The sequence below is a fragment of the Cebus imitator genome, unplaced genomic scaffold, assembly GCF_001604975.1.
Source record: "Cebus imitator isolate Cc_AM_T3 unplaced genomic scaffold, Cebus_imitator-1.0 Scaffold78, whole genome shotgun sequence".
NCBI lineage: Eukaryota > Metazoa > Chordata > Mammalia > Primates > Cebidae > Cebus > Cebus imitator.
In genome coordinates this window covers 6,429,452-6,442,274 of record NW_016107393.1, presented here as the reverse complement: position 1 = coordinate 6,442,274, position 12,823 = coordinate 6,429,452, and the positions used below count along the sequence as shown (strand labels likewise).

The window sequence follows — 12,823 nt, the reverse complement described above, 5'->3', positions numbered from 1 at the left end:
AAAAAAAAAAAAAAGTAAAAGGACCAACTTCAGTGACATAAAGATGTCTTTATCAATCAGAGAACATGCAATGCCAAATAGTGATGCAGCCCAGGCCATCTGTAAGCCTAATGTCTGAGCCAGGACAGTACAGCTTAAGCTATTTAGAGCACAGTCTACAGAATAAGACAGACCTGGGGTTTATAACGCTCTCACTAGCAAGTGAGCTTCAGCAAATTATTTATTGCATTTAGCCTCAGTTTCCTCTTTTGAAAAATAGGGATACTATTACCTACCCTTTAAGAATGACAAAAGAATGATCAGCATACTACCAGGCTCATAAGCAATCCATATATGTTGACTACCATAATAAAATAATACATTTGAAATTTAATGTTTAATGTTAAGTGAATTACTTCAAATATAATTCATAATAACTTTCTCTGATAAATCTTAAATAATAATAAACATTTTAAAGCAAAAATACTTCAACAGGCAATTAAGGTAAGAAAAGTTTTCATTTAAACATCTACTAAAGGATATTAGCTCACAATTAGAATTCAACTACTTAAATTAAAACTTCAAAATTATTTTTTAAAACATTTCTTTGCTATAGGAATTCTGTAATTTTAAATACAGGCTGCATTAGCATTACAATACTTTGCCCTGACAATCGCAAATTCTGTGTAAAAAACCTCCGTGACTTAGCAAAGTCAGTCCTTTCATTAAACATGCTGTATGTAAGAATTTCAATTCAACTAAGACTAAAGGCAGAATTCATATCTACATCTTCAAGTTACACTTCTTCTGACCGATTATTTCCTATTCTTTTATCTTAAGATGAGTAACTTTAAATGAATTCAGCTGAAGCTAAATGATGGTATTTCATCAACTCTAAGAGGCACTCTTCCCCGACCACACTCTGACATCCCAAAATAGGAATTTTACAAAAAATGGCATCTTAGCATTGTGTCGTATTTAGGGTTATCTTTCCCAGTGGTACTTAAAATAATGGTGAGTTTTACATGTAAAGGCATCTTAGAATAAATAAAACAGAATACATCTTAGTAGTTACAGAAATTATAATAGCTTATACTATATATACCTTTATTCCAAGAGGTTTAAAATAAAACCTTTGTTTTATAATACAGGAATTGCTGAATTTAAAAAAAAAAAAAAAATCAATGAATGTATTGATGAGGGTGAATGCTGCACCATTATACTTTTTAAAATTCTAGCACAAGCTTGACCCACCTATGGCTTGAATGCCCCATGAAGCCCAGAATGGCTCTGAATGTGGCCCAACACAAATTGGTAAACTTTCTTAAAACATTGTAAGATTTTTTTGCATTTTGTTTTTCTTTTTTTTAGATCATCAGCTATTATTAGAGTTACTCTATTTTATGTGTGGCCCAAGACAATTCTTCTTCCCGTGTGGTCCAGGGAAGCCAACAGATTGGACACCCCTGTATCTAGCAAGTCTAATGATATTACTGTAAGATTATTTTAAGGAATTCACCTACCTGCAAGTAAAGGTGATCTCATTTCCATTACTCCTACTGAAGGGCCACTAATTGATCGAGGTTGTGGAGTCACTGGAGCTGGCAAATCCCCCATTAAAAATCCAGGTAAGAACTGGGCATTAACTCCTGGCTTTGGAGATGTGGGTGAACCCAGCATCATTGGTTCAGATCCTACACAAATCAAAAAATAAATTAAGGGCTTTTCTGTTACAATATTTGACAAAAACATTCAAGAATCTAGCATAATTTTTAAAATTTAATCAAAACTTTTAGATATAATAGAACTATAGTTGATTTTTTTAAAAACCAACAAAAATTATTTCTAGAAAAATGTAAAGCTATCTTGCAATCACATTTTTTCTTTTAAATACAGAGGCTTGCTTTGTCACCCAGGCTGGAGTGCGGTGGCGCAATCTCAGCTCACTGCAATCTCCACCTCCTAGGCTCAAATGATCCTCCCTCCTCAGCCTCTCAATAGCTGAGTCTACAGGCTGAGCCACCACGCCCAGCTAATTTTTGTATTTTTTGTAGAGATGGGGTTTCACCATGTTGCCAAGGCTGGTCCTGAGCTCAGGTGATCCACCAGCCTTGGCCTCCCAAAATGCTGGGATTAAAGGCGTGAAGCCACCATGACTGGCAGCGCAATATTAATCTGTTAACAGCTATTTTTCTTTACATTATTTCAGGGGTTTAAAAATTACACTAATAACTTCTTTCCATTTCTGAATCCTTTTTTTTTTTTTTTTTTTTTTTTTTTTTAAGATGGGGTTTCACCATATTCGTGAGGCTGGTCTTGAGCTCCTCACCTCAGGTGATCTGCCTGTCTTGACCTCCCAAAGTGCTGGGATCACAGGCATGAGCCACTGCGACCTGTGTGACCAGCCCTGCAACTATGTAACAACCAAAAACAAGGCTAGGCTGTACTACTTATACAAAGTCTTAGCATACTAAACACAATGGGTTTAGCTTGATAAATTGTCTCTTTTTCTTCCCCATAAAAAGTGCATCATTATAGTGATAAAACTGTAACCATGTACATATCAGAGCACTTACGAAATAACAATGATAACTAGCACCCTAACTCAGAAACATGCTGAGAAGAGTTGGAAAACTTACTTTTGGATCTTTTTTTAAAATCATTATTTTACACCAAGAATAATCACAGCAGGTCATGGTGACTCTCACCTGTAATCCTATGCAATCCTACCTCATCACTTTGGGAGGCCAAGGCAGGAGGATTACTTAAGCTCAGGAGTTCAAGACCAGCCTGAGCAACACAGTGAAGCCTCATCTCTATTTAAAATAAAATAAAATAAAGAATCATCACTAAATATCTCCCTAATATAAAGTCAATTTAAAGAGACAACTGCCACTTCACAATTGTTGATACAAAAATTAATTATCCCAATCTACAGAGTAGATATTGTTTCCCTTATGAAGATGAGTGAGCTATGTAATTCTAAATTCAGAGCAAAATAGCAGAATAAGGAAAACAATGGACTATGGCGACAAAGATATGGGTTCAGATTCTCTCAGCAAAAGGGATTAAGCACAGCTAGCATCTACTTACAGAGCTATTGTTACAATTATAGCAAGTATAGCACTTGACCTGGTGCCTGATACACAGTTAGGTGCTCAATAAATACTAATTCTTATTTTCTACAAGTATTTTATAATAGCAAAAAATGAGTAATTAAAGTATAAATGTAGGATTTGCAATCTCTGCTTATGAAAATAATTTTCAACTAGGTGACACACCTAAGCGTGACTCATGGCACTCAAAAGGGTCAAATATTTGCTATGTTATTTGTATGCTTTTTATTAACTATTACTTAACTTCTAGACAGTCTTAAAAATCTGTTTCTTGATATCTAAAAGCTGCCAAATATTCTTCCTCTTATTTTCCATTGTACTACACCTATGATATTAACAATACAAGTGTATTAAAGACGAAAAAGCAAATTCAGTAAATGGATAAAGCAAACACTAAAACTCTAATTACATTGTAATTATTTTATAAAGTCCTAGTTACTATGTTACATGGCACTACAGAAATATTTCCTAAGAACATGGGCTAAAATTAAACCAAAAGTCTAAACAAAAGCATATTCTTAACAGATATTTAGAATACCATATTAAATGCAAAGTTTTGGTAACATTCACTACATTCACTCCCCCCTCCCTAAAAGAAAAAAATATATGGTAACATAAAGTAAGAATTGTTTTAAGAAAAGTTTTGATATATCTGGATACATACAGACACAGCAGAAGGCTCAAGCTATTATCCCAGCACTTTGGGAGGCTGAGGCGGGGAGATCGCTTGAGCTCAGTTCAAGATCAGTCTGGACAAAATGGCGAAATCCTGTCTCTACGAAAAATACAAAAAGTAGCTGGGCGTGGTAGCACATGCCTGTGGTCCCAGCTACTGGGAGGCTGAGGTGGGAGGATCGCTTGAGCCCAGAGGCAGAGATTGCAATGAGCTGAGATTGCACAACTGCACCCCAGCCCAGGTGACAGAGCAAAACCCAGTCTCAGAGGAAGGGAGGGAAGGAGGGAGAGAGGGGATAAGGAAGGAAAAGAAGAAAGAAAGCACCAGACAGCAAGGAGGGCACCATGGGCTCTTAATCAGGACCGTCACTAACCACCCCTCAGGCTAAATTTCACTTAAAGCAAACTTAAGGAAAAGATGCTGCATGTCCTCAATTCCACTTCACAGCCTGTGCTCCTAAAAGATACGTACTCAGCTAGCACAGTTTGTTGAAGGCAACCCTTAGCTTTACTACACCAGTAGGTAACTGAAATATCTGCGAAATGTGGACTTGATCATTAATACTAGCTAATGTCAGGTTTCTGGAGAGGCAATATATGGGGATTGGTTTATGCATATTTGTAACCCCAATAATGGGCCCTCCAAAATGTTTCTGTTGAATAGAAAACTTTGGAACTGGAAATGAAGAGTTTTCTGATCTCTAAAAATATATTAAATACCAGGATGACATCTGTATATAAATTTTAATGCAGAGTATCTGCATTATAGACATTATGCATTTAGTTTTTTACGACATACTAAAGCAGTTCAAGTTATTCTTTTTTTTTTTCTGACATGACCTCTCGATCTGTCGAAAGGCTGGAGTGCAGTGGCGCGATCTTGGCTCACTGCAATCTCCCACTCCTGGGTTCAAGGGATTCTCCTGCCTCAGCCTGCCGAGTAGCTGGGATTACAGGCGCGAGCCACCACGCCAGCTCTATTTTTAGTAGAGACGGGGGTTTCACCATTTTGGCCAGGATGCTGTGGATCTCCCGATGTCGTGATCCGCCTCTGCCTCCCAGTGCTGGGATTACAGGCGTCAGCCACCGCACTCCGCCAAGTTACTCTATTCTCGAAAGGAACGTATTTTACACCAAACATGGCAAGTATTACATACCCTTCAAATCTAAAAAGACTCATTTTGCACCATATATATCACACTTGCTTTCTTTTCCAAGCTCAGAAAATTATAATCTTTCGGGTAAATCTCTATAACAGTAGGACGGTTTATTTTCCGTTCCAAAATTTTCGACGGTTCTCACAAGTCGCAAAACTCAGCAGGAAAACAAGGAACTCGCGTGCTGTTAATTGGTAGATTTTTTTCAAAGACGACATATTTCAACGAGTCTCCGCAACGAATAATGGGAATGAATCTTTAAAAATTCAGATAGTGACTTATTAGAGAAAAACACCTCCTATAATACTTAAGAGTCACTTTCCCCAGATAATGGCAAGAAATATCTTGCGAAGTCCTAGCGTGCTATTAAGGCCAATATCTCAATGATTACCAACCATCTGGTTGATTAAATGTGGAACGATTAAAGCTTCCATTAATAACAGATTCCTTCTGCAAAGCCCGGAAGAGAGGAGTCCAAAAGGAACAAGGAGCAAAGGTGTTCAAGAAGCAGTGGACTGTACCCACACACTTCTTCAGGGTAACGCCCACCCACGTGTACCGCGGTCAGTTTCTCCCAGGGACGCTTCCGGGGACCAGGGAATCCAGCAACCAGCATCGCTTCTCCGGTATTAGGAGGTTAAGGTACTGGCCACAGCTGACGTGTGGGGGCACAAACACAGCTCAGTCGCCGCCCGACCGCCTTTTCTTCACCTTCCCAGGGCCCACAGCTTCCCGGCGCCGCCTGGGTAGTACGGAGGCGACGCGTCGAGTAGGGGACCGACTAGGAACTTGGGGGCACCCAAGGGTTCCCCCTGCGCGACTTAAATCAGCAGACGAGAGCCGTACGACTGCCTTTCAGTCTTGCCCGCTTCCAGGCCCAGAGCATGGATGGCAGTGCCAGCAAGTAAAAGCAGTTTTTTACTCACCTAACGCGGGCGCCTGGGGTTCCACGGCAAAGGCTGCCATTGCGTCGGCAACTACAGTTAAAAACCTGGACCTTCCCAATTTTCAAAAATGGCGGAAACTCTCCCCACGGGTAAGAGCGCGCTACCTTATGGGGTTGCGTAACTTCCGGACTTGCGCTATACTTAAGTTGTGGGCGCTGGAGCCATTTTTGAATAGGGCAATCAATGTCTTTGCGCTGACCAGGAATTCCCGAGAAAAGGGTTTTTCCATCGGGAAGGTGGCGAAGCAGCCTGGGAGCTATGGTCCTGGGAATGTTTTTCGTCTCTCTGTGAGCTTCCTGATTTGCTGGTACTTGAGTTACATATAAGTACAGATTATTTTACTCGTGGTTTCATAATTAGCGTGAGTTGGCCCAGTGCGCTTTCATCGGTCAGCTTTTCTGAGCAACACCTGGAAAAGTCAACTTGATGAGAACAGTTGGTGCCTCTTTCCAATGTCAATTTCTGGGCCTAGTGCATTACGCTTTTTTCTCAAAGCATGTTTTCTGCTATCTGTATGCCATTTCTTTAAAATTTTGTGTTACATAGACAATTTTACATTAAAACATAACGAATACGCTGTTTTGTTGCATATTAATGCATACAAAAATATTGCTAATGAATGCATATGTGCACATGTAAATAATGGAGGATAATTATAAACACCCATGAACACACCGCGGAATCTTGCGTGCTCCTGCCTGTGCCATCCCTGCCGTCCACGTCCCCTCACTTTGCTGCTTTTCTTTAGGGCATAGTCATACGTAGATCATATACACATATTCTGCATACGTGTGTTCAAAAATATGTTCTTTAGTTTTGCTCAATCACTAACTTTATAAAATAATGTGCTACATATGTATAACTGGGATGTTCTCTGCTCCATACCACGAGAATTATTTCCAAAATATCCACCTATGCTCAGCTATTTCTTCTGAGACCTCCTAAAATCTCAAATCCAGAAAGAATTTTGTCTTTGTAATGAGGCAGTAACAATTCCAGGATTAAATGGTAGGTTCCCAGAAATCAGGTTTTAAAACCACCCACAGATTGAATTGACTTTTTGAAAATGGGTGTGTGAATTGAATTGTGTCCCCCAAAAAAGTTATGTTCAAGTCCTAACCCTAATACTTATGAATATGACCTTATTTATCTTATACATCTGCAAAGTCAGGTCTTTGCAGATATAATAAAGTTCAGACAGAGTCATATTGGAGTATCACAAGCTCAGTAACCTAAACCAGCACAAATGTATCTCTTATACTTCTGGAGGCCAGAAATCCAAAATGAGTATGGTGGGGCTAAAATAAAGGTATCAGAAGGACTATTTTCTTCTGGAGGTTCCAGGGGAGAATCTGTTTCCTTTCTTTTTCTAGCTTCTAGAAGCTATTTATATCCCTTAGCTTGTGCCACCTTCCTGCTTTTTCAAAGCCAGAGATATAGCATCTTTGATCTATCTGACACTGCTTTGTTCAGCTTCTGCCATCACATAGCCTTGTGGTTACATTTAGGGCTCACCCAGGAAATTCAGGATAATCTTCCTATTTCAGTATCCAGTAGAGGCGATTAAGTTAATAATCGCATCTTCAAAATACTTTTTGCCATGTAAGGTAACATTCACAGGTTCTAAAGCTTAGTGTGTGGGCATCTTTGGGGACTATTCAGCCCACAATACAGATCAATCCACTTTTTAGAATTAAGCTACCAAAAAAGGTACATCAGTGAAGAAATTTCTATACACATTGAGGCTGGGTGTGGTGGCTCACACCTGTAATCTCGGCATTTTGGGAAGCTGAGGTAGGTGGCTCAATTGAGCCTGGGAGTCCGAGACGTAATGAGACTCCACCTCTATACAAAATAAAAACTAGATTTTTAAAAAAAGAAATTTATATACAAATTATGATCTATCCAAACAAAAGGACACTATACACCTGCTAAAATGAATTAGATGGATTTGATATGAGTATAAATATTAACCTACCTGGGTAAGCCCTAAATATTAGCCTAGAAAACTCTCTGTGATAGATATAATGAAAAAAAAAACATAATTTGAAAACATAAATATATATGCATACATATATGGCACCATTTTATTTTTATTTAGTAACAGATTTATTTAGGAACAGATGCAGAGAAAGACAGAGAAGAGTGATGCTTCTTTAAATAAAGGAAAATATTGGAAAAGATTTGCACCAAACTATTAACAGGAGAGATGGTGTAGGAAAGGGTTTGTATATTGGAGGATTTAAGAATGGCATTTAACTTATTTTATGCAAGTTTTGTGATTGATTACAGCTGTTATTACTATTTTCTTTATTTTTTAAATTAATAACTTTTTCTCATTAAGGAAGCTATTTTCCTTGCTTTACCTGCATTTCAATCTTTTACCCTTTCAACAGGCTGTTTCCTTACCAAGTTATAAAGAAACCTAATATTGAAACCCTCCCTAGATCTCATTCTTCTGCCTATCTACCATGTGATAATTTCTCTCTCATTTCATTTTTTTCATGATCTCAAAAGAAGTGTCTATAGATTTTAGTAAATTATCTGTTTCCCTATCTTTACTATTTGGATTTTTAATTAATTACAGATTGGCTTCTTTGTCATGCTCTTCTGAAATGAAACTACTGACCCCAACTATTTTTTTTCTAATTGCCAAATTAGACCTGCCTCGCTGGCATCTGCAGTATCCAACAGCTTTGACAATCTTTTCCTTAGTACAAGTGTTTTCTTTATTTTTGGTGATGCTACCCTTCCTATTTCTCATAACTTCCTACTCCTTTTCTGCTTTTTCAATAATTGATCTCATTTTCTTTCTAACCTGGAATTATTATTGTTGTTCAAGACTTTGCTCTGTCTTTTCTTTTTCAACTCTTAATGGTCTCCCTTGGAATCCTTACTGTTGTCACACCTATGCAAATAATTTTCAGTACTCTATGCCCAACATCTCTAAAGCCAAATGCCACTTTTCCAGATGCTTGCTGGACAACATACCTGTACATCAAACCTCAAAAGCAAGCTCATCTTTTCTCCCTTTTTCTATTCATCTCTTAGAAACTCAAAATTAAATTCATAGTGTGTTAGCAGAATTTAGAGTCAGACGAACCTGAATTCAGAGCCCAACTCTCACTACAACCTATAAAACTTGGATTTATATTTGATATCTAGATTTTGTTTGTAAAATAGAAATAATACCTACTTTGAAAGGTGGTTATGCTTAGTACAGTGTCTGTTCCACTTTGCTTTTTCTGACATTCACATTCTTGCCATCAGACATTCAGATATTCTTTCTGCCTTTTCAATTCCTATACAATTGCAGTCAACTCTTCACATATCCTTGCCTTCAGTTTCTCCCACCAAGCCTAACACACCAGTAACCAAACATTCTTTTCTTTTTTGTGACAGAGTCTCACACTGTCATCCAGGCTAGAGGACAGTGGCTCGATATCAGGTCACTGCAACATCTGCCTCCCGGGTTCAAGCAATTCTCCAGCCTCAGCCTCCCGAGTAGCTGGGACTACAGGCTCACGCCACCACATCTGGCTAATTTTTGTATTTTTAGTAGAGACAAGGTTTCACCATGTTAGCCAGGCTGGTGAACTCCTGACCTCAAGTGATTGCCAGCCTTGGCCTCTCAAAGTGTTGGGACTACAGGCATGAGCCTCCGCACCTGGCCCAAAGCCTTCTTCTTCATACACATAACCCAGCTGTCTGAAAACACTCACTGAGTTTTTATTTTCTAGAGAAGCCTCCTTCCTTCAGCCTCCACAAGGCTCAGGTGTGCAGCACATGTCATCTAGTGACATCCTTCATTATACTATATACATTCTCAACTGGACAGCAAAGAAGGAAAAAATCAGAATCTCTCACAGTGGGAGGGTAGAAGCATCCCTTTTAGAGACTTCCACAGGAACCCCTAAAGGCAATACACGTTGTTACCCTACTTTCACCTTGGGGTAACTGAGAACCTTGAATTCAAAAATAAGATGCCAAGGCATGGTGACAAGTACCTCGTACTGTAGTCCCAGCTACTCAGGAGGCTGAGGCAGGAGGATCACTTGAGCGCAGGAGTTCCATGCCGCAGTGAGCCATGATCCTACTACTGAACTCCAGCTTAGGCTACAGAGCAAGACCCCGTTCCCTGACCGCCCCCCAAAAAACTAAAAATTTTCTTCACCTCCTCACCCTAACCATTTGCTCCAATCAATTCTCTCAGTATCCCTGTTGAAACCTCTCATTCTCTTGTGAACAGCTCTTCACATTGTATTTCTGGCTCACATCAGCCCTCTGCCTAGCAACCCTTAGCTTTCCACCCCAATTTGCAAAGTCTTGTGTTTCTTTCAAGTAGCAGCTCAAGCCTCTTTCTGTCATGAAACCTGCCCCAGCCATAGCAACTGTGAATCATCTTATCTCTCCACCTCACTTTGCTCTAAATACTTGTAAGTTTTCTTTTCAGTCCCACTAGATGGATTTTTTTGAGGCAGGAACCATAACTTTTCCTAGTTTGTATTTCCATCACTTTTCAATGAATGTATGTTGAAAAATAAATGGTTATAATAGGTATCTAGTCAGGCATAAACAGGGCAAGAGAGGGCGCCCCCTGCCCCAACCAGAATGTCAGGCAACTATCAGGTGATGGTCAGGCGGTTGTTAAAGTGTCTCTTTAAAACAATTGGTTGCAGCCAGCTCCAGGGAAAGGCAGTTTCCCAATAGAAAACTGGTGGTCAGCAGCTTCCCAATAAGATCTCAGGAGTTGGCAGAGTGGGCTCAGGCATGCATATTAAGAGGCGAAATGGAAGAGTTTAACTGGTTTAGGACCTCCGGGACATTCAGCGGTTAAGGAAAGGACACCTCTAGTGAGCATGCGTACAACGCCAGTAAACACACTGCGCATGCTCACCTCCAGAGTGCTAACGGGCAGCTCACTCCAAAGGAAGAATCAAGGGGAAAGGGATGCAAGGTACTGGGAGTCCACGGTCAAATGGGGAAGTCCAAGGTCAAAAAAGTACCCTCTTCTAAGTGTACTTTACTTTCGTTTTATTCCTTCTCTAAAGTTTTTTAATAAACCTTCACTCGTGCTCTAAAACTTGCCTTGGTCTCTTCTGCCCTATGTCCCTTAGTCGAATTCTTTCTCCTGAGGAGGCAAGAATTGCTGCAGATCCACATGGATTTGCCGCTGGTAACATATTTTGTGCTGTGTAACTCAGATTCCCACCACTGATAATAAAATGATTAAACATTAATTACAAGCTGTAAATAAACATTAAACAAAGGATAATTAACGTGACTTATTTAATGCAATTTTGCATGTTTGCCAATTTTAAAAATCATAACTGCACATTAATTCTATTAAAAGTGTTTATTATCATAAAATAAAGACCTGTTTATAGATATGGTGAACATGCAATATTTAGAAATAATTGTATGTTCACTATATTCCTCTGTACATGAATATTTTCTTGATTACAATACTTTTTTCTCTACCTTCTATTCTGAACATATTAAATAAACTGCCAAATGGAACCTGTTTCCTATTTCTGTTTTGAATTCAGGATTCCCCAAATGCCTCCATCTCAGGACATCAGATTTCATCAAAGTGCTATTTTTATAGACCATTGATTATCAAACTTAGGTAGGGAGCCCTTTCTTCAACAAAGGATGGTGCAGATGCTTAATAAATACAACTACCCAGCTGGGAGGGGAGGAACAGAAAGAGTACAAGTGTTCTTGCCCCCTAAACTGCCAACTATCACAGCTCTATGTGACTCTTGAAACACTTGGTTTGGAGTACCTAGGGCTACAGAGAGCTGGGCTATATTTCAACTTTCTTCTAAACTGAAATTTTGAAAAAGTCAGAAGTATGTAAAATTTCATATTTAAAAATTTTTTCAATAAGTTTAATATATTCACACCCAAACTGCTTGTGTACCTGTCATACATACTGAATATTCATCAACCTATTTATGTGTCTAACAATATGCAGTGTTTGTATATAAATATAAAATCAACTTGTTGCTCTTAAAAGCCCACTCTCAGTTTATTCTATTTAAAAAAACAAATAATTTTTTTAAATTAAAGTGAAGAAAAAAGATTCCCACCTTTAGTAAGACTTCAGAAAAAAGATGGAGTTTGTCATCTTCAGAAAGAGAGCAAGGGGAGAGAGCATCTTATCACTCATGCTCTCACCATCTCAACCTTCAGCACCTGATGTAGCATGGGCCACCATTCAGTTAGTGATGTCACGTAAAGCACACAGAGGAACCATGACTTCATCGGAACCAAGGACAAATGATCTCCAAACACGCTTTGTGATGTATAAGATGTAGAGATCTCGCTGGGTATGGTGGCTCAGGCTGAAGCAGGAGGATTGCTTGAGCTCAGGAGTTTAAAATCCAGCTGGGCCACAAGGTAAGTCCTCATCTTTAAAAAAAAAAAAATCATCTTAAAAAAAAAATCAGAGATCATCTTTAAAAGAATACAAATATGGGGGAGGGGAGCTCATGCCTATAATACCAGAATTTTGGGAGGCCAAGGTGGGTAGATCACCTGAGGTCAGGAGTTTGAGACCAGCCTGGCCAAAATGGAGAAACCCCATCTCTACTAAAAAAAATACAAAAATTAGTTGGTTGTGGTGTAATCCCAGATTACAGGTGCCCACCTCAGGAGGCTGACACAGGAGAATTGCTTGAACCCAGGAGGTGGAGGTTGCAGTGGGCTGAGATGACGTGATTGCACTCCAGCCTGGGTGACAAGAGAAACTCCATCTCAAAATAAATAAATAAATAAATAAATAAATAAAAAATTGCTTATTGTTATTTGCATTATCTGACCTCTATAAACAATCATGACCAAAGCCATGCCTTTATAAATTTTAAAATAAAATATTTCATGTGAAAATGTATGAAGTTTTTCTGATCATTTTACTATAGTAAACAACTGGCAGAAAGGAAGC

At 38.9% G+C, this 12,823-nt stretch overlaps 1 protein-coding gene across 2 annotated transcripts in view; it reads right to left on the bottom strand.

The window, feature by feature from the left end:
* The window catches only part of NUP35 (nucleoporin 35), a 35,322-nt gene extending 29,329 nt beyond the window's left edge, over window positions 1-5,993 (bottom strand). Inside the window, exons 1-2 of one of the 2 annotated variants that reach the window (XM_017532775.1) lie at window positions 5,854-5,993; window positions 1,503-1,673 (exon numbers count right to left, since the gene is read on the bottom strand). In XM_017532775.1, the coding sequence (XP_017388264.1) occupies window positions 1,503-1,673; window positions 5,854-5,893 (211 nt within the window). In that variant the 5' untranslated portion in view covers window positions 5,894-5,993. The remainder of the gene's footprint in view (window positions 1-1,502; window positions 1,674-5,853) is intronic. The other variant, XM_017532774.2, reaches the window with a different exon arrangement.
* Between the last annotated feature and the right edge of the window lie 6,830 nt (window positions 5,994-12,823).